Source organism: Procambarus clarkii, chromosome 48 (assembly GCF_040958095.1).
Source record: "Procambarus clarkii isolate CNS0578487 chromosome 48, FALCON_Pclarkii_2.0, whole genome shotgun sequence".
Lineage (NCBI taxonomy): Eukaryota > Metazoa > Arthropoda > Malacostraca > Decapoda > Cambaridae > Procambarus > Procambarus clarkii.
The window spans coordinates 9,126,706-9,149,503 of NC_091197.1; the positions used below are offsets into that span (position 1 = coordinate 9,126,706).

Below are 22,798 nucleotides of genomic sequence, written 5' to 3' on the forward strand. Positions count from 1 at the left end.
CTTACAGAAGATTCTTGCCAATTTGGGCAGACGCTCTCATGGAGGCTGGCCACTCCTCACTCACACAAACGTAAACATTCCAACTTGGAAAGCTCGGAATAAGAAAATGGCAGATAACAAGCACCTTAGCTTGGCCTCTAAGCCTCTGGCTGGCTGACACAGTTACTATTATTTGTAAACTTGATAAGGGTGAGTGGGAGAGTGTAGCCTATAGGCCCTATAGGCTGTGTGATTTCAAATATGGCGACTAGTAGTGTCCGCCTATGGCAGAGATTTGTGTGCCCGGTCAGAAAGGGGCAAGTCATGGGTGCCAGTACCTGTGACCTGTTTGGCCAAGTTTTGTATCGATCCGCCAGTCAGACCATGACCTGAGGTCACGTAACTCCTCATAGGGATGGGGGCTACGAATCAGCTTATTGGTCTTGAGGCAAGAGTGATCCGAGAGGTGGAGATGAGCAGACGTTCTCCAACTGTTCCAAGTGGCGAAGAATTGATGCAAAGCAATGAAGGTAAACGTTAAAAAAACTCAGGCGGGCTTGTATGGCACAGGAAGGGCTGAGAAAGTAGCTTCAAGTGAAGTAGTTTCGCGTATCCAAGAGTTCCTTGCACACCGTAGATGCTTACAACACCGCACAGTAGGGTTTCTCCGTAGATATACTTAGAACCATAGATACTTTAAACATTTCCAAGTCTATACATTGCTCACCGTATTGTGTAGAATGTCTTCAAATATGTAAAATCACCGTTCATTATTGATTCCCCATAGAAGATCATCGGAATGATTATTGGCGGGGACAGGATGCCTATCGAGGTCTCTCTAGGCCAACTATACTGTCCTCTCCTGGATGAACAGAGGCATAAGGCGAAAGAAAGTCCCCAACCATCGCTGTCCTAAAATGCGAAACGAACCCGGGACCCTGGAGTGTGAGCCGACGACGCACGGACCGCTGGGCCACAGGACCTTAGCGAAATCTTTCACGTTTACTCATTTTCTTTATCTCACGCTGATACAAACACGCTAGACACGCCTCGTCATCTCCAAGCAACGTGGAACCATCACATATAAGGTCTGCTTCGGCGGGGACAGTAAGCCAGCGGCATATCTAAGGTCTATTACGTCTTCAATAATTTCACTGTTAAAGCACTAATGTTTGGAGGACGGGCTGGGTAATAGACTTTAGATATGGGGTCTGTGGGGTCGGCAGCTGAATGGAATGGACTCGAGTCGAGGACGGGTTGCTATTATCCTATCCTATGAGTAAAAAGAAGCTGTCGCCCGTTTTCTGTCCAATATTTACTGCAGCTTGTTGAAGCTGCACCTCTTGTCCTCTCCCTACAACGCAGGGACTGTTGTAATTTCTAGACGGGGGACACTAGGACGATTGAGCACGTTTCCTCTCACCTGATGCTTCTGCTCACACAGCAGGAAGTTAGGTACCGAGGAATTAGGCAACAGTTGTGGGTTGCATTCCTGGGAACGATCATTAGTTGGCCTAGAGGGACCTCAGTAACTCAAGCGTCCTGGAGCCAAACAATGGGAATCAGCCTTGTTGTGTCTGATTTGTAGTGTTGTTAATCCTGAGGACCTCAACTTTTCCTGGTATAAGAGTTGTCTAGTTTTGGGACTATTTCTGTGTCACTGCGTTGGATTTCCTCCAAAGTAGACATATGAATGCTTGCATACAGTAGTTCAGAGATCTATTCAGTAAAATAACCACATTCTTGTATTCACTTAGTGACTCTAAAGGAACCCAACCGGCGCCTGTACGCATCACTCATCTCATATTTTTACAAAACTCAGTATTTCATATAAATGTATGAAATATAAATCATGTATGAAATATAAATACCAAAATAATCAGAGAAATAATGTAAGAACTAATTTTTATTAAAATAATATATTAGTTAGTGCTGTAAAAGTTTTCGTTTTCTTCAAACTCATTCATTTTATGCTAGAGAGAACGGATTATTTGCAAACGTCAACAACAGTAAATACATGCTAACATGTAAAATGATGGTAAGAACGCGCTAACATATTCTCACGGCTCCCACGTTCTCAATAGCGAGGATAAAATACTTATCTAGACGTATAAGAATATAAATTAATTCCATTTCTGTCCCGCCCAGGATTCGAACCCTGAATCTCGATTGTGGGACGAGAATGAACCCGACTGTACTACCCTGACCTTTATTCTGACCTTTCCCAGGATGCAACCCCCCCCCCCGCCGACACAACAGTGACTAACTCCCTGGAACCTATTTACTGCAAGGTGAACAGAGGCATTAGGTGCCTAACCATTTCTGTTCCAGGATACGAACCTGGGATTTCCGCTTGTGAGTCGAAAACGTAACGAAGCATATTACAAGACCCTCCGAGTCTCGTAGACCCGTACTACGAGAATGGAAACGTCAAGTTACCTGAATTTACTTGAGGGCGATCATTTCTAGTGGTCTCGGCGAGGACAGGAAGCCTACGGCTTGTCAAAAGTACATTGCATATTGCAGTGCAGTGGTCTACAGCCTCGGCTCCCAATCGGGGTTCCAGGGTTCGATCTCCAGACGGTACAGAAATGGTTGAACACGTTTCCTTTCACCCGATGTCTCTGTTCACCCAGCAGTAAAATAAGCACCCTGGAGAAGATCAGTATTGTGGCCTAAGTCAGCACTGCGACCTTGGAGGGACGTCAATACAAAGCCCGAAGTCCAGGCTTCCTGTCCCGACAATGAGTATTAACTCCTCCTTGTCATAAGGTCTTCTCTTGAGTTAGAGCGACGGTCTCGCTTCATGCAGGTCGGCGTTCAATCCCCGACCGTCCAAGTGGTTGGGCACCATTCCTTCCCCCCGTCCCATCCCAAATCCTTATCCTGAACCCTTCCAAGTGCTATATAGTCGTAATGACTTGGCGCTTTCCCCCTGATAGTTCCCTTCTTGAGTTCTCTCAACTTTCACACCGAAGGAACGGAACAATGACTCATGTAACCAGTGTACTGGACGAGTACAACCCGTCCTCACGAATGGTACGTCGTGAGGACGTGCTTTTGACGTATAAATTCCCCCCCCCCCCCCACAGGTCAAAAACCTAATAGTAAAAATCACAGAGACTCGGAAAATTTATGTGAGGTCACGTTTTCTATTCGTGGGTCCTCATTTAGGTTAGGTTCAGACAATTAAGTACAGTACATTATTTTTAGGAACGTTGTGAACGGTCTGATGAGTCACAGGCCGGACTGTGGAGCCAGACGGGGATACAGGCCGGACTGTGGAGCCAGACGGGGATACAGGCCGGACTGTGGAGCCAGACGGGGATACAGGCCGGACTGTGGAGCCAGACGGGGATACAGGCCGGACTGTGGAGCCAGACGGGGATACAGGCCGGACTGTGGAGCCAGACGGGGATACAGGCCGGACTGTGGAGCCAGACGGGGATACAGGCCGGACTGTGGAGCCAGACGGGGATACAGGCCGGACTGTGGAGCCAGACGGGGATACAGGCCGGACTGTGGAGCCAGACGGGGCTACAGGCCGGACTGTGGAGCCAGACGGGGATACAGGCCGGACTGTGGAGCCAGACGGGGATACAGGCCGGACTGTGGAGCTGCCAATCAGATGTACAATATATAAGAAATATTGACATCAAGCAGGAATTAAGCGCCGAAATTTTAATTCAAATAACGGGTTCTTAATCTGAGGGAAAAGGGGGAGGGAGGAAGGGGCTATCCAAACCCCTTTGAGTGTATTATGAACCAAATAAAGGGGGTTTTATGTAACTATCTCTGAATAGCTACAAATATATTTGCTAGATTAGATTTATGATATTAATGGTTCCTAGCTATCAACATGTAAAGTAAAACCAAGCTACTGATATCTTTTCAAGTCACTGGAAGATAATAGGACTGATGGTGGTGGTGGTAGTGATGGTGGTGGTAGAGGTTGTAGTGATGGTGGTGGTAGAGGTTGTAGTGATGGTGGTGGTAGAGGTTGTAGTGATGGTGGTGGTAGAGGTTGTAGTGATGGTGGTGGTGGAGGTGTGTATTGGTTTCGACAGTCTGGGAAAGGGGGGAGGGGGTTTGGGGCCCATACTGGGTAATCCTCTGGCGTCAGTAAGAGAGTCAAGAGCTGGATTTCAGGATTAAAATGGGAGTAAAAGGGGGGGTTTCAGGCCCAAGTTTTGTAAATATTGACTTAAACTTTGTATGTTTCAAAGGGGGTTACTTCAGCTTCCTGAAACGTGGCATTTTTTTATGGAATCGACCAGTCTGGTAAAGCGTTATGTATTACTAAAAATTAATGTAACAGTGACGTTTTCCATGACTCGACCTCGCAGAGGTTAGGTGGGTTGGTTGGGGTCACACTTTTCTGTTTAGGCAAAACATTTGTATTTCGAACGGAGTGGTGAAGCCTCGGACCTGAACCAGGCTTCGTCAAGCCTTCACGCAACCACTGTGGAAACCTCATTACAGGTTTACATATATTAAACAGGTTTACAATCCTGGAAACCTCACAACCCGAGGTTATTATTGTTATAAACAACCTCATAACACTTCGGAGCTCATAAGCTGTTTATATAACCATAAACAAAGTCACCATGATTGAGGAAAGATGTACAGGTTTCGTAAGTAATTGCTAAGTGGATCCCGGCCCGAATTCAGGGTTGTAATGTAATTGCGCATACCGTTCTGAGGTCAGCTAGACTCGTTATAACAGCGGCCCTCCCCCAATTTTAACGTATTCCGGATTAAAAATCGATTTGCTCTCATATAAACATTAATATTTGTATATATGTTAAATTACTGTGTATGGTTAGGTGTAGGTTAGGTGTAGGTTAGGTTAGGTTAGGTTAGGTTAGGTTAGGTTAGGTTAGGTTTTTAGGTTCTGTGGGCGATTATTTGTATTTGAAATACGTGGGTGAAGCATCTACAGAATTGCGTTTCAAACAGTGGTCGTCAGCGAAGCACTGTTCGGGAAATGTTCGAATGTCATCAGCTATGAATCTTGTGTAAACCGTTTTTCACTCATAAATCAACCCGTTCTCAGACCAAGTCCATTCCATCCAGCGGTCGACCCCAAAGACGCATTCATCAATTTTAATGTTCTGTTCATTCAAAACAGAACTTTTCTCAAATATAAATTAATATTATTATATATAAGCATATCGTGTATATGGTTATAAATATTTCACCGTCATCCTTCTAACATTTTTCATCACCTAACATAACCTAACCAGGCACTGGTTAGGTTATGTTAGGTATTTAGGTTCTGTTGGCGATTATTTGTATTTGTAATTCGTGGGTGAAGCATTGAACAAAATTCGTCAGTGAAGCACTTGTTTCGGATATGTTCGAACGTCAGCAGTTGTGAGTCGTGTGTAAACCGCTTTTCATTCATAAACAGGGAGTTTGGCGGGTGACTGGGGGAGGGGGGGGGGGATTGGCGGCTGGATTAACGAGCAGTGCTTCGCGGACAACCTCTGTTCGAACCCCAAATCTGTAAATGCTTCACCCACGTACTTCAGATAGAAACAATCGATATCAGAACCTCAACACCTAACCTACGCCTAACTATACATAGAACTATATGTATTATAGTATATATTACTATACTTAGAACTATATGTATTATATAGTATATATTATACTTTCATGTATAATAATATTAATTTATATACGAGAACAAACCAAATTTTGAATTCACAGTGTGTTAAAATTGATGAGTGTGTCTGGGGAGGACGGCCGCTGCTTTAAACAGCCTAGTGTGAGGACGGGTTGAAATGCTTCTCCCACGCCCTTCAAATACAAACAATCAACATTAGAACCTAAACACCTAACCTAACTAACGCCTAACTATAACTTGAATCTTATTGTATAATAATAATTTATATACGAGAATAAATCTGTTTGTATTACGCAGTGTGATAGAATTGATGAATGAGTAGAGGAACAACCTCTCCTCTAACGACCCTGACCCGAGGGTGGGTTGGCAGGCCTGGTGTAGTCTATATAAAAAAGTGTTCGAGCGGTGTAATGTTTGCTACGTGGGGAATACCTCACGATACTCTAAAACACCGTAACTGTGAACACGTGGGTATCTCTTACCTTACAAGCAGGCACTCCCTCCTTTAGGCAAGTTACCTCCTGTGTGATACGATGTCACTGTAAATCCTCGAGTCACCCTTTCACTGTCACTGATTTCACTGAACTGACTGACAGTGGTTTTAGACCAAATCCACGCTGCTAGACTGAGACCCGGAGTTCAACAGCTCCGAGGCCTCGACTCCATTGTGTATACAGTAATTTTTTCTTCTGTTAGTAAGTTGTTGGGTCTTTAATATTTTGAATATTGTTTAATGAAGTTTTATTATTTTAGTCACTTTTTAGTCTCTTTGTGTCTCGAAATAAGCTGTATATATATATATATATATATATATATATATATATACCCCCTCTTCAGTTGAAGGAGAGGAGAGGAACCTTACAAATTAAGGCTCCTCTTTTACCCAATTAATTTTTTTTTTTTTTTTTGGGGGGGGGGATGTTGGGAAGGGTGGGGGGGGGGGGGGTGAGTAATTGTGTTATTTTTCCTCACTGATCCTAGAGTTCTTCGTGTCTCTAAATTTAGCGGTGCTTTGTTTCCTGTTCACTGCCCTTCCCTTCTCTGTTTACTTTGTTTACCTTTGTCTTTCCTCTCCTAGGAAGCTGTCTTTGGCTGGGTTTTTTATCCTGTACATCCTGACCCCTTCTCTAACCTCTCACTTTCTCTCTCTCTCTCTCTCTCTCTCTCTCTCTCTCTCTCTCTCTCTCTCTCTCTCTCTCTCTCTCTCTCTCTCTCTCTCTCTCTCTAACCAGTGATGAGAGGTAATGTTTTGGTAATAGAGACAAATAACAACAGTATTTATTTATCTTTGATACATATAGTTAGAGGGAGGAACACAACATAATGGCATCAAGGATTGACCTGCACGCCTGACCGGGGGGGAGGGGAGCAATGATCATTGCTCTGAGGCAAAAGGTCACACATAAAACAATATACAAAATGCAGATCTTCCTTGAATGCCATATGTTCTCCTCACCGAGGCTAAGGGTCCTCACTATAACTTAACAGGTGACATCCACTAATATTATATATTTCTTAAAAAAATATATGGTATATATATATTTCAGAATGATCAGTTTACAGACCTCAGAGATTTCAAAGAAGATAAAAGTCTTCGGAAGCCACAGAGGTGGAAATACTGGGTCGGGAAACTATGTACACAAACAGATCATAACATACACATTAATACACATTAATACACATAAAATAAAATTACACGTGAGTTACAGCTTGGAGGATTACACTGATAACAGTATGTTATGCAGGACACGATAACTGGATAACTAGATATGTTATGTAGGATAACTGCCCGTTGCACACACACACACACACACACACACACACACACTCACACACACACACACACTAACACTCACACACACACACACACACACACACACACACACACACACACACACACACACACACACACTAATACTCACACACTAACACTCACACACACACACACACACACTCACACACACACACTAACACTCACACACATACACACTCACACTCACACTCACACACACACACTCACACTCACACTCTTACAATATATCATCTCATAACTATAAGGCCAACAGGAAACATATAACTATAATATCCTTATAAAGAACAGTATAGACCAAGATTATCTATGTACACATTATTTTTAAATTATCAGCTTATAATTCACACGAATAGGTTTCCGTACTTTAAATGGGTCGAGCAACCATAGCGTGCTATTTGAACGTTGTTAAGGGCAGAGTGGGCCCGTTGTTAAGGGCAGAGTGGGCCGTGTGCAGGTGAACGACCACTACAGACTGGTCAATCCACACCCAAACTCATCCTGCTAAAATTACATCAACTGTAAAATACAAGAAATACACCAACTATAAAAAGTGTAGTAGAGATGTATGAGTTTTTCACTCATGTAATCCGCAGTTGGCTTCGTTCTCGACTAACAATTTGGAATCCCGAGTTCGATTCCCCGGATGCGACAGAATCTAATTGGCCACGTTTCCTTTCACCTAATGCATCTGTTCACCTAGCAGTAAATAGGTACTCAGGAGTTAGGCAAATGTTATGGGGGTTGCATCCTGGGGAGGGTCAGTAGGTCGACCTTAGGATTGGGGGGTTGGGGGAGAAAAACCTCGATATAACGCTGAAGTGCATATACACGCAGGCATCCTGTCCCTTACAAAACTGAATAAATTAATACATTTCCCCCACGATTTATGCAATTGGAATTTTAAAGGACGTAGGCAAGACCCGCCCTAGGCCTAAATGAGTAATCATAGGCCTAACGTCTGCAGTCATAGACACAATTTAGTACATATTCTATACTAAGCGTAAGAAATACTGGATTTGTTTGTTTGTTTCTTTCTCAGGCTCGCCTTCTAAATTGTTGGTTGAATACGATATTATTTTTGGGAATTTTGAACTTTTGAGAATTTTTTAGGGAAAAGCTTGGGATTTTTTTTTCGACTGGGCAGATATGCCGTTGTGACGCGAAGGGTGTATGACGATATTGACTGATGGAATGTGGTTGCTGGATCAGCAAGCGTGTGTAGTCACCTATTTGTGCCTGCAGGATCGAGCTCTTAGCTCTTGGACTCTGCTTTTCTAGCCGTTGGTTGTCTAATGTGCAATGACTCCTGGCCCTATTTCCCTATCATTCCCTATCATTCCTGCTTTTAAAGTCATGAATGGAGTTTGCCTCTACAATCTGCTACAATAAAAGTACAACTTGTGTGTGTGTGTGTAAGTGTGTGTGTGTGTATGTGTGAGTGTGTGTGTGTGTGTGTGTGTGTGTGTGTGTGAGTGAGTGTGTGTGTGTGTGTGTGTGTGTGTGTGTGTGTGTGTGTGTGTATGTGTGAGTGAGTGTGTGTGTGTGTGTGTGTGTGTGTGTGTGTGTGTGTGTGTGTGTGTGTGTGTGTGTGTGTGTGTGTGTGTGTGTGTGTGTGTGTGTGTGTGTGTGTAGTTGTCTCCTACGCAGGTGTGTGGATGCCGACTCACCAGGTACAGTACTCTTGACTTGTCAGGTGTGTGTGGCTAAAGCCAGGTGTGTGACTAACGTTAACTGGAGGTATAGCTCAAGCGCGAGGCTGTGTGTGTGTGTATGTGTGTGTGTGTGTGTGTGTGTGTGTGTGTGTGTGTGTGTGTGTGTGTGTGTGTTGACCAAATGATCCGGACTAAACATCTTATCTTTATCCTGGACAAAGTTCATAGCTGAGCGGTGGCCCTGACTTCGCGGAAACTAGATTGCCCCTAGCGAAGAGACGCCTTCCCCTAGCGACTTCGTAATCTCGTGTCGTCCTTCAGGTGTGGAGGAGAGTGAGACGACACGAACTCAACCACGCCCCCGTTGGAGGATGTCTGCGCAACACCGTTGGGTAACCCGTTGCGGATGCCGTTATTAATCCCCTCGGGCTTCCTGTTGCGGGCGTCGCCGAATGTCTTGTTCGAGACTGAGTTCGAAGCTCCGGATGGCGAGCCGATGTAGCAGACGTTAGGAAGACCGTCGCCCTGAGGAAGAAGGTTTCGTTACACTCAAGTTGATGCCAAAATTCCCATGCCGCCCCATATATATATATATTTTTTTTTTATAAAAGAAAAAAAATCAAAGTACATGCATTATATATGTAGTAATAATTATTTTCAAACACAAATTTGCAAAAAGAATTCAAGTATATTCATCTGGGTATATTATACTCAAGGAAATTGGCAAATGAGAAATTTATATATATATATATATATATATATATATATATATATATATATATATATATATATATATATATATATATATATATATATATATATATATATATACCTGCAAAAATGTCTCAAATTACTCATTTACGGTGAAAAATGGAGTGGAATGCTAATCAGAAAATAACAAAGGAATTTACTGGACCTTGGAAATCCCGCGTTTCCGGTACGCCTTGATGTAGAAGTCAGTGAAGAGGACGAAGAACATGATAGCGAAGCCACAAAGCCATCGTAGTAGCACGGGAGGAACGTCGCACTCCACGAACGCCAGCTGCAAGGACCAACAACCAGGGTAAGTCATTAGCGGTCAACACAACGGCGCCAAGCTCCGTTCATATCGCCATGAACGGAACGCCCTGACATGACACTTGCGCCACAAGGAAAAGTTTTCTCGTCAAATGATCATTGAAGTATAAGAAAAAGACTCACCGCAATAGCGTGGAAGAAGACGACTGTGAACTGGACCATCTGGAGGGTGGTGAGGTACTTCTTCCACCAGAGGAAGGGACGGACTCGGGGCCCCATGGCCGCCAGCAGGTAGTACGAGTACATGACAGCGTGGACGAAGGCGTTCAGGAACCCCATGAAGCTACCGTGCCCTCCTGATGGAGAGGAAAAAAATAATCATTATTACTTTCCTTCTATTTTCCTGGGGTCTATGAGACTCGAACTCCTCTACCTCTAGAGGCCGAAGCTCTATCGTTTATTTCCACGGAAGTGTGGATGACAATACCACTAGAGGCCTTAAGCTGGCGACATCAACCTCTGGCTTTTTGTAATAGTCACTAAAATTTACAAAATCCTTAAGGGATGGGTTTCTATTTATCCCTCTCAGAGTTGTAACATTCTTTAATAAGCTGATAATCAATTTAAATTTACGTATTGGGAATTATGCTGATGAGACGTATTGATTCTAATACAATAGAGCAAGCAATCTATATGCTGCTACACTAAGTTACACACACACACACACAAGACACCAAGTTCTAACTCCAACTGCTGTTTCTAGTCATCAAGATATACATCCTTCTAGAAATGTAGCTTTATGGTGCACAGGTAAACAATTTACAAACAAACTACAACCAGCCGTACTGAAGCATAAGGGTAAACTTACAAGTATTAAGACATGATTTACACAGACAGAGAAGCCATTTACGTCATTTACAAGCTAAATAAAACCAACTCTCGAGCACAAGGCACCAGCAGGGTGTCCACTCACACTCCTCACGAGGGGAGGAAAGGCTAATCAAAGGGTTATGATAACATGAAAGATATAAAAGGGTGTTGACAGGATAGACGAAGAGCCGGTGTTCACAATGAAGAATAGCGCACTACCAGACGGAACTGGGGCCCGGGAGCTGGAGTCACATCCAACCAGAACAAAGTGCCGCAGGTAAAGGAAAGAGGAGATCGTCGAGGCAAACTCAAAAAAGGAATTTCAGGAGGAAATAGAGTGAGAAACAGGATAAGCGAATGGCTAAAAAAAAACAAAAAATTAGAAGTAGGCATAACTCCAATTCTAATTCTGGAGGCTCATACAAACAGGATAACATCAGCAGCACACTCTACACTGACAAAGGTTAACACATCATTCAGGAACCTAATTAAGAGATCACAGTACACCACCTACGTGAGACCAGTCCTAGAGCAGGAAGCCCCATCGTCAAGCACTCACATCAAATGGCCCAGAAGAAATCTTCATAAGGTTCTAAAATTTGAAACGAGACGCACCCCAAAATTACGTCATATGGGAAAGCTGTACCTATCCACACTAGGAAGGAAGCAAGAGAGAGCGAGAGAGAGACATGATAGAGAGATATGCAATACTTATGAATATTAATAGAGAGAAAGAAGGAAAATGCTCATATTGAATACCAATAGAGCAAGAGGTCATGGTATTTGACCCCATAAAGGCCTGACAGCATTATTCTTTAGCGAAAGAGAAACAGGAAAATAAAATCAATTAAATGAGAAGCCAATATCTTTCACAGCTTCAAAAGAAGATATGATGTAAAATGTTGACTGGAATCATTGCATTGGATCTCCGGTAACAGGAAGGGCGGAGTAGATGAGATGGTGCTCGATCCTACAGGGCATAAAGAGGCGAGAACAATCCCCCAAGCACACACACACACACACACACACACACACACACACACACACACACACACACACACACACACACACACACACACACACACACACACACGCAACCCTGGAAGGACATCTAGGGTGAGTATACACACACACACACGTGTCAAAAAAACAGGTACCTGGCTGGTAGCGTATGCCATACCACACACTAGGGGGCATCAGGGCGTGATGGCTGACGTGAAGAACAGATATATGCTCGTACTTCTTATGCAACACGAAGAACAACTGGAAGCAAAAGAAATAAAGACAATTAGTCTTGAGACTGTCTATAGAGGACTACCATGAAGAGCGGACCATACTCTCCAGCGTCTCCACCTGAAGGTATCTTGAGGCAGCTGAGTCCTCTACAGGTTACTCCTGTACAGTAACTACAGGTTACTGAGTCCTCTACAGGTTACTCCTGTACAGTAACTACAGGTTACTGAACCACTCTACAGGTTACTGAACCACTCTACAGGTTACTGAGCTACTCTACAGGTTACTGAGCTACTCTACAGGTTACTGAACCACTCTACAGGTTACTGAACCACTCTACAGGTTACTGAGCTATTCTTCAGGTTTCTGAGCTACTCTACAGGTTACTGAGCTACTCTACAGGTTACTGAGCCCCTCTACAGGTTACTGAGCCACTCTACAGGTTACTGAGTCACTCTACAGGTTACTGAGCCACTCTACAGTTTACTGAGCCCCTCTACAGGTTACTGAGCCACTCTACAGGTTACTGAGCCCTTCTACAGGTTACTGAGCCACTCTGCAGGTTACTGAGCCCCTCTACAGGTTACTGAGCCACTCTACAGTTTACTGAGCCACTCTACAGGTTACTGAGCCCCTCTACAGGTTACTGCGTCACTCTACAGGTTACTGAGCCACTCTACAGGTTACTGCGTCACTCTACAGGTTACTGAGCCCCTCTACAGGTTACTGAGCCACTCTACAGGTTACTGAGCTACTCTACAGGTTACTGCTTCACTCTACAGGTTACTGAGCCACTCTACAGGTTACTGAGCCCCTCTACAGGTTACTGAGCCACTCTACAGGTTACTGAGCTACTCTACAGGTTACTGAGCCACTCTACAGGTTACTGAGCCCTTCTACAGGTTACTGAGCCACTCTGCAGGTTACTGAGCCCCTCTACAGGTTACTGAGCCACTCTACAGTTTACTGAGCCACTCTACAGGTTACTGAGCCCCTCTACAGGTTACTGCGTCACTCTACAGGTTACTGAGCCACTCTACAGGTTACTGCGTCACTCTACAGGTTACTGAGCCCCTCTACAGGTTACTGAGCCACTCTACAGGTTACTGAGCTACTCTACAGGTTACTGCTTCACTCTACAGGTTACTGCGTCACTCTACAGGTTACTGAGCCCCTCTACAGGTTACTGAGCCACTCTACAGGTTATTGAGCCCCTCTACAGGTTACTGAGCCACTCTACAGGTTACTGAGCTACTCTACAGGTTTCTGAGCTACTCTACAGGTTACTGAGCCACTCTACAGGTTACTGAGCTACTCTACAGGTTACTGAGCCACTCTACAGGTTACTGAGCCACTCTACAGGTTACTGAGCTACTCTACAGGTTACTGAGCTACTCTACAGGTTACTGAGCCACTCTACAGGTTACTGAGCCCCTCTACAGGTTACTGAGCTACTCTACAGGTTACTGAGCCACTCTACAGGTTACTGAGCCCCTCTACAGGTTACTGAACTACTCTACAGGTTACTGAGCTACTCTACAGGTTACTGCGTCACTCTACAGGTTACTGAGTCACTCTACAGGTTACTGCGTCACTCTACAGGTTACTGAGTCACTCTACAGGTTACTGAGCCCCTCTACAGGTTACTGAGCCCCTCTACAGGTTACTGAGCCCCTCTACAGGTTACTGAGCCCCTCTACAGGTTACTGAGCCCCTCTACAGGTTACTGAGTCACTCTACAGGTTACTGAGCCCCTCTACAGGTTACTGAGCCCCTCTACATAATATTATTCAATGTTAAATTTGCTAGCAAAACCCAGGATGAAGATACATAGATCAATATTCATATGTACAGTTCCCAGAACAATTTATTTTAACCCTTAAACTGCGCAGGTGTTTCAAAGTATGATTTTGAGGTGAGCATTACTAACAATTTGTAACAAATCAAATGGGGCAAATGACATAACAATCTTACATAACAATCGTGAATCTTCTGCCCCGTAGTTGAATTTATAACTTATATTTATAACCCGTTTGATAAGATTCACAACATGTCAAGAACTCTTGAGCCCCATCACACCATCGAGCGATTATTCTCACGGCGACGACTCCTTTCTTTGTCCCGTCGACCTGGACCCCATCGTGAGTCCAGGCCTGGACCCCATCGTGAGTCCAGGCCTGGACCCATCGTGAGTCCAGGCCTGGACCCATCGTGAGTCCAGGCCTGGACCCCATCGTGATTACCTAACCAGTTAGGACAAGATACATAAACGTCTCTGATGTGAAAGCACATGTTACATAAAGATGTGCGGGTATATATGTGGGGGTGAGTGAATATGTGAGTTCAACTGGTGTTGTTGAACACACACACTAATCGACCAGCAAGCTGGGAGGGTGTACTCACCGTGTCGATGAAGTCGATGAACTTGGACACGAGATACCAGTAGCCAGTATGCATCATCTGTGGAGGGAGAGAGAGGGAGGGGATGATACTAAGGTTAGCCACATGGTATATATAAGATATATATAAGATATGATAGAGCCCAGTAGGCTCAGGAATCTGTACACCAGCTGTGGAGGGAGAGAGAGAGAGGGAGGGGATGATACTAAGGTTAGCCACATGGTATATATAAGATATATATAAGATATGATAGAGCCCAGTAGGCTCAGGAATCTGTACACCAGCTGTGGAGGGAGAGAGAGGGAGGGGATGATACTAAGGTTAGCCACATGGTATATATAAGATATATATAAGATATGATAGAGTCCAGTAGGCTCAGGAATCTGTACACCAGTTGATTGACAGTTGAGAGGGGGGACCAAAGAGCCAAATCTCAACCCCCGCAAGCACAATTAGGTAAGTAATGCTGTGAGGACGAGACTGGAATGTGTTTCTGTATGTATGTATGTATGTATGTATGTATGTATGTATGTATGTATGTATGTATGTATGTATGTATGTATGTATGTATGTATGTATGTAGGGACTAGCCTAATGGCATATCTCTGAACTTTTTCCAGCTTCGTCTTGCGCTTGACAAGGTACGGGCTCCATGTTGGGGCCGCATACTCCAGGATTGATCTTACATATGTGGTATTTAAGATATATATAAATATGTGTGTGCGTGTGTGTAATTACCTAAGTGTAATTACATAAGTGTAGTTACAGGATGAGAGCTACGCTCGTGGTGTCCCGTCTTCCCAGCACTCTTTGTCATATAACGCTTTGAAACTACTGACGTGTGTGTGTGTGTGTGTGTGTGTGTGTGTGTGTGTGTGCGCGTGTGTGTGTGTGTGTGTGTGTGTGTGTGTGTGTGTGTGTGTGTGTGTGTGTGTGTGTGTGTGTGTGTGTGTGTGTGTGTGTGTGTGTGTGTGTATGTGTGTGTGTGTGTATGTTTAAGACTTTGAACCCTCGACATACACAGTCACTTCCAATAAATTTGGAATCAAGCAGGAAAGAATGATAATAGTTTGTTTAAATATCTAGAGTTATGTTTTATCTTATCTTACAAAAACATTTTGACTACGCACAATAAAATCACAATAACGTGATGAACAATTTATAAGATATTGAGACAACATTTTGGGACTCCAGGAGACGAGAATTCGATCCCATTATATAACCTCAGCATTTTATCAGTTTTTCTTTTTTCCATTTTATTCCCCGTGATCATTAGGAGCCTCGAACTAGGGTTGCTAAAACCGCGAACCATCGTTCTACCTACCTCACCACGAGCATCCACAATAAGGAAGGACCCCCGGTAGTTCAAGACTCTTGATGGTCTTAGGAAATGAAATGTTACTACTTACGTCATTGTATTTCTTAGTGAATCAGTTTAAGCTTTTTTTTTTTTTTTTTTTTTTTTTTTTTTTTTTTTTTTTGAGATATATACAAGAGTTGTTACATTCTTGTACAGCCACTAGTACGCGTAGCGTTTCGGGCAAGTCCTTAATCCTATGGTCCCTGGAATACGATCCCCTGCCGCGAAGAATCGTTTTTTCATCCAAGTACACATTTTACTGTTGAGTTAAACAGAGGCTACAGTTAAGGAATTGCGCCCAGTAAATCCTCCCCGGCCAGGATACGAACCCATGACATAGCGCTCGCGGAACGCCAGGCGAGTGTCTTACCACTACACCACGGAGACTGTTTGCTGGAGCTTTTGCTGGTGTTTGTGACTTACCCTCACAGGTTGTGGGTTGTTGGAGAAGTCGCACGGCTCACAGATCAGCTTGTACTCGAAAAACCATCCCGCAACTCCAGACTGGGGAGAGAACATTACACAAGAGTCAGTACTACAGAACATTACACAAGAGTGAGTCAGTACTACAGAACATTACACAAGAGTGAGTCAGTACAACAGAACATTACACAAGAGCCCAAAAATAAAGGCAGAAGGCCTATATTCGGCTGTTCACAAATCACAGTATAACATTTTAATCCGAAAGAACTTTTGAGAAAATTTAAAAAAAAAAGCCTTTTCAAGCAACATTCTTTACAGCATTTAATACTTTTAACATCCAATAGAAAAATAGATTTGTCTTTCTAGATAACGTATCATAGTATGTGAAACAGAATAATCCAAGTGATATCAGAAAACAATATAGCAGAGAAATAAATCTTGATTTAACAAATCTTGATTTGTCTTGTGTAAATCTTGATTTGTCTTGTGTAAATCTTGATTTGTCTTGAGAGCAGCACACTACATATGCAACACATGCGTAAACAGCTCAAATGACCAAGTCAGATTCGAAGCTTCGGCAGTTCATTGAAAAAAAAATATATATGGCATGGTAGAGATGGCACCTCTACAGAGTGGTCCTGTATGGCAAGGCTACGCAATTATTGGGACTGGCAGGCAACTTCGGGAATGATTATACACTTTGACAGTCATATTTGAGTGATGTATTAATAATATTTATGTTCACTGGGGAGTTTAATCTCAAAATGTGGATTTTATTTGGATGAATTTAACTCATTTAAACTTTTCAAAGTTTACCCCCCTTCCCCCTCACACCTCACTGTGAGGTGTGAGGGAGGCTTGGTCAGTGAGAGACCTCACTGTGAGGTGTGAGAGACACCTGGTGGTCATATGAACAAGTATGAGTTTCTTAGCAACATGTCCTCATACAAACTACGTATGAATTTGGCCGTTTGCCCGTATGGCCGAAAATGGACGTAATTTAAAAATGAAAAATAATTGAAAATATATGTTGATTTTTTTGTCAAAAACATTAAGTTAATTGTCCTCTGGTAGGTTAGGAGGGCAGGAAATTCTCCCAAGGTTTCGAAAACGTGATGGAAACCGTTAATTGAAAGTTTCCTCTCCTAACCTAACCGAGTAAGCCGGAAGACTCAAACAGAAAACGGGACAGTATGTCGCTTTCGTGAGCCGTTTCATTTCAAATTACGTCCATTTTTGGCGATAGTGCGCATATACGAGCGAAAAGCGACGTTATTTTTAAGAGGACGGGTTATTCTGAGATCAGGATTTAACTAACCGATTCCCTTATGCTTAATCACTAATCCATGCCTGGGGTATCCACACGACCAGATCAGCAGGCGATGAGTCGGTGTTTATACTACGAATGGCCAGTTCCTATGTAATAATGATCCTTTTTGAAATCAAAACAATACCTTCAATGGTATTTGCACTACAGGGTAACAAAAATAACCAGGTGGGCAAACTTTCTCCCCCGGGCAGCTGTCCACCCAACCCAACCACTGAACTATACTAAGCTTCGAACTAAGCACTGAACTAAGTACTAAGAAGTAAGCTTCGTTCCAACTCTTAGGAAGTGCTTGCAATAACTGTAGAAAAGGTAATCTAATAACCTAAAATATGACATTAGCGTGCAAGTAGCTACTGTAGGCACGTATAGCTATTCAAGCATTATTTTGCAGGGTAGGAGATGTGAGCTAAAGCTGTAAGTAAGCTTGATAGGTATTGGTACATTTCAAAAGCGAACACATTATGAAATTCAAAATATTCAGCTTATAAAATATCAAAGTAATTGAGATTTTGCTGATGAGGTGAGAAACAATATGAAACTAATCCTAAATCTTAGATTATGTTAAATATATCCATTCATGTTTACTTAAGGTTTTTGAGAATACCAACTAATGGAGACCTTTAAACCTAACTTAGAAAATTGAATTATTTCCCCACACACAGGTATATATTATATATTGATATGAATGAGTCCGGCTGAAATAAAAACCAATATATAAAAATCTAAGCTAAGCGGCGTATATTATCCATTTCAAAACAGTTACGAATCCACACTTTATTAATTTTTCCTAATCAATATAGACAAATTATCCTCACCTCATAGAAGAGCCAAATAGAAAAGACAACTTGGAAGGCGTTGTAAGCAATCATGAGCGGTTTGAGTCCAGAGATGGGCTTCCTGGACTTCATGTAGAGAGGCCCCCACCAGGTGACGACGGCGATGTAGAGGAAAGAGAAGATGAGGGTCGGGTAGGGAGACTGCATCAGGAGCCATGAGTCCTGCCGACGGTCTGGGGGCAGCTGGCTAGCCACCGTCAGGTCCCCGTACATGAAGCTGAAGACAGTTATCCCTGCCGCCCATTTCCCGTTGGATCGTAGCTCGCTCAGGACATCTGGATCGAGGGAGCGAGTTACCTTTCTTAAAGGTTTAATTCAGAAGTATACATGCCTTAACCTCACACTGTAAAGGTTTTACAAGACAAGCACTTTAAACTATGCATGACTATACCATAAAGTAAATAATACATGCACACGAGAACTTATAATATACAGGCACTTAAGGCAGAACGGCCAAGGGAAGTCGAAACCATGCTGGCATAGAATATATACATGAACCTCGTGGCATTTATTCCTAAATTTGGGACAAGCACAGTATAGGATCCTGGAAGAAGTAAAACTAATAAAGTCAATCCATTCACCTGGACTGTGAATGAACCAGCTTTTAATAAAGCCAAGCCTGTGTAGCAGTGTTCAACAAGTTCATCCCAGGTGAACGTTTTTATCAAAGCAATCTTAACTCTTTGATGAGAGAGTTCAGCGTGTTACCTTTCTCAATTAAGTTTTGCTTATAAATCCCAATATTGAATAACATTTGACCTCTTATTTACTATTATTACTTAAAATGCTAAACAATGTTATTGTGCATAACAAAACAATATACTAATTAAAACAATTTGAACATGTGGCACCTTTGCTCCCTAAAGATTCAATAAAGAAAAGTTTTCTAAATGATTGAAGAAGAGAGTTTTCTGGAAAACCTGGGACCACATTATGTATTTATATACATTTTTAAAAGAAGGCCTAAATTTTCAGTTTAAAAACAGATCCTTCTGGAATCCTTCTCAATTGTGGGTGCTGGTGGTTCAGCAGGTAGAGCTGCGGGCTGTGTTTTTTGTGGTCTGTGGTTCGAGACTTCTATAGTGTCTTCCTTGGAAAAAAAATGTGTACAACGTCGATTTGATTTATAGTTTCTCTTTCCTTATGGCAACTTGGGCGTAACAGAGATACGTGCTTTAACAGCGATTATTCCTGCAGATTCTCACATCTGTTGGTTGGGCATCATTCCTTTCCCCCGTCCCATCCCAAATCCTTATCCTGACTCCATTCCAGTGCTATATAGTCTTAATGGCTTGGCTCTTTCTCCCTTCCTTAGTTAGATAGTTCCTTCCTTCCTTCACATCTGTTGGTGATGAGGGTTGAAAACTGCGCCTTACTTACCTCTTTCTGTGGACTGGACGGTGGGTTTCTGACTGGTCTTGGAGGCAGCTAAATCTTTGCGTTTAACTTCCTGAGGCGACATTCTTAAACTCTCCGACTGAAAGAGAAACTGACTTTATAGATGACCCGAGTCAAGTGCCTATACTAAGTCTAGACTTGGTCATAAGATCAACACATATATGAAACAAATATACAATGCTTAGATAATTTAAAAAAAAATACATTTAGGAATTTAATATCAATTTGATGCATTGAAGATGATATTCAGAAATATACTACAGGTAATCATATTACAATTATCATGAATCAACATATTCATCATAGTGACCCCGTTTATTTACAGAGATAAGCATACAATGAGAGAAAACGGAGACCGTGGAGGATAACATTGATTTGGTCATATTACAGCTCACCATAAAATTTTGAAGCTAACGTCTGGTCTCAGGTTCGGTGTAACATAACACCTGTCTAACGATACCTTTTGCGATACCTGAGCCAGAACATTTCGTTAGAATCGCTATACAGCCATAACGACACAGCAGGCATCGCTATACAGCCATAACGACACAGCAGGCATCGCTATACAGCCATAATGGCACAGCAGGCATCGCTGTACAGTTATAATGGCACAGCAGGCATCGCTATACAGTTATAATGGCACAGCAGGCATCGCTATACAGCCATAATGGCACAGCAGGCATCGCTATACAGTTATAATGGCACAGCAGGCATCGCTATACAGTCATAATGGCACAGCAGGCATCGCTATACAGCCATAATGGCACAGCAGGCATCGCTGTACAGTTATAATGGCACAGCAGGCATCGCTATACAGCCATAATGGCACAGCAGGCATCGCTTTACAGCCATAATGGCACAGCAGGCATCGCTGTACAGTTATAATGGCACAGCAGGCATCGCTATACAGCCATAATGGCACAGCAGACATCGCTATACAGCCATAATGACACAGCAGGCATCGCTATACAGTTATAAAAAACAGCAGGCATCGCTATACAGCCATAATGGCACAGCAGGCATCGCTATACAGTTATAATGGCACAGCAGGCATCGCTGTACAGTTATAATGGCACAGCAGGCATCGCTATACAGCCATAATGGCACAGCAGGCATCGCTGTACAGTTATAATGGCACAGCAGGCATCGCTATACAGCCATAATGGCACAGCAGGCATCGCTTTACAGCCATAATGGCACAGCAGGCATCGCTGTACAGTTATAATGGCACAGCAGGCATCGCTATACAGCCATAATGGCACAGCAGACATCGCTATACAGCCATAATGACACAGCAGGCATCGCTATACAGTTATAATGACACAGCAGGCATCGCTATACAGCTATAATGACACAGCAGGCATCGCTATACAGTTATAATGACACAGCAGGCATCGCTATACAGTTATAATGGCACAGCAGGCATCGCTATACAGCTATAATGATACAGCAGGCATCGCTATACAGTTATAATGACACAGCAGGCATCGCTATACAGTTATAATGACACAGCAGGCATCGCTATACAGCTATAATGATACAGCAGGCATCGCTATACAGCTATAATGATACAGCAGGCATCGCTATACAGCTATAATGATACAGCAGGCATCGCTATACAGCCATAATGACACGGTAGGCATCGCTATACAGCCTTAATGGCACGGCAGGCATCGCTATACAGCTATAATGATCCAGCAGGCATCGCTATACAGCTATAATGATACAGCAGGCATCGCTATACAGCTATAATGCCACGGCAGGCATCGCTATACGGCCATAATGACACGGCAGGCATCGCTATACAGCCATAATGACACGGCAGGCATCGCTATACAGCCATAATGACACGGCAGGCATCGCTATACAGCCATAATGACACGGCAGGCATCGCTATACAGCCATAATGACACGGCAGGTATCGCTATACAGCCATAATGACACGGCAGGCATCGCTATACAGCTATAATGACACGGCAGGTATCGCTATACAGCCATAATGACACGGCAGGCATCGCTATACAGCTATAATGACACGGCAGGTATCGCTATACAGCCATAATAGCTTAGCAAGCATCGCAATATAGCCATACTGGCTTAACAAGCATCGCTATACAGCCATAATAGCTTAACAAGCATCGCTACATATAGCCATACTGGCTTAACAAGCATCGCTTATATATTTGTAGCTTTAATATATGATCTCCATTTAAGGTAGTTATAAGCGAATAACAACCGACCTTTATTGACTTTGGGCGTGACCACAGTGGTGGAGAAGGTTGTGTTGGTGGCGCTGGTGGAGACGGGCTGGTGGCGCTGGTGGAGACGGGTTGGTGGTGGTGGTGGTGTCAGCAGACAGTCCTGCTCACTCCGCGACAGGCAGCAGGAGGCGCAGCGACAGGGGCTCCGGGAGGTGGGAGCAGCTACGGCGGCCCGTCACAGACTGACTATCTCCCCGGGTCCTCGGGCAGCCGCTTCAGCTCGCTCGGCGATGCTTTCTATTTGACCTTGCTGCCGTCTAAGTTTGGCTAACTGTAGCCGTCTAACTTTGCCGTCTGTAGTTGTCTAACTTTACCCTCTGTGGCTGTCTAACGTTTACTGACTGTATCCGTCTAACTTTGCCATTCGTAGCCGTCTAACTTTGGCTAACTGTAGCCGTCTAACTTTGCCGTCTGTAGTTGTCTAACTTTACCCTCTGTGGCTGTCTAACGTTTACTGACTGTATCCGTCTAACTTTGCCATTCGTAGCCGTCTAAGTTTGGCTAACTGTAACCGTCTAACTTTGCCGTCTGTAGCCTGTGCATACTGACGGCAACTCAAACTTATTCTGAAATAGATTACATCAGTATAGCATC

The 22,798-nt window shown here is 43.4% G+C and overlaps 1 protein-coding gene across 1 annotated transcript; it reads right to left on the minus strand.

Annotated features, from left to right (window-relative positions):
- Nucleotides 1–6,903: 6,903 nt before the first annotated feature.
- Nucleotides 6,904–22,395, minus strand: LOC123764660 (very long chain fatty acid elongase 7). The gene is made up of 9 exons (XM_045752635.2): nt 22,184–22,395; nt 19,926–20,022; nt 18,525–18,820; nt 16,380–16,460; nt 14,600–14,656; nt 12,121–12,226; nt 10,277–10,449; nt 9,993–10,118; nt 6,904–9,601 (listed from the first exon to the last, which is right to left on the minus strand). Exons 2-9 carry the CDS (start codon nt 20,005–20,007, stop codon nt 9,365–9,367), a joined length of 1,158 nt encoding a protein of 385 aa, XP_045608591.2. The 5' UTR covers nt 20,008–20,022; nt 22,184–22,395; the 3' UTR covers nt 6,904–9,364.
- Nucleotides 22,396–22,798: the final 403 nt, after the last annotated feature.

Bases quoted from the DNA above. Each gene is read 5' to 3' on its own strand.
- LOC123764660 (XM_045752635.2), bottom strand. From the start codon at position 20,007: ATGTCGCCTCAGGAAGTTAAACGCAAAGATTTAGCTGCCTCCAAGACC. The intron at 16,461-18,524 runs GTGAGGATAATT...TTCTCTCCCCAG, and splicing joins CTATTTGGCTCTTCTATGAG to TCTGGAGTTGCGGGATGGTT. The intron at 14,657-16,379 runs GTAAGTCACAAA...CTCCCTCCACAG, and splicing joins ACAACCCACAACCTGTGAGG to ATGATGCATACTGGCTACTG.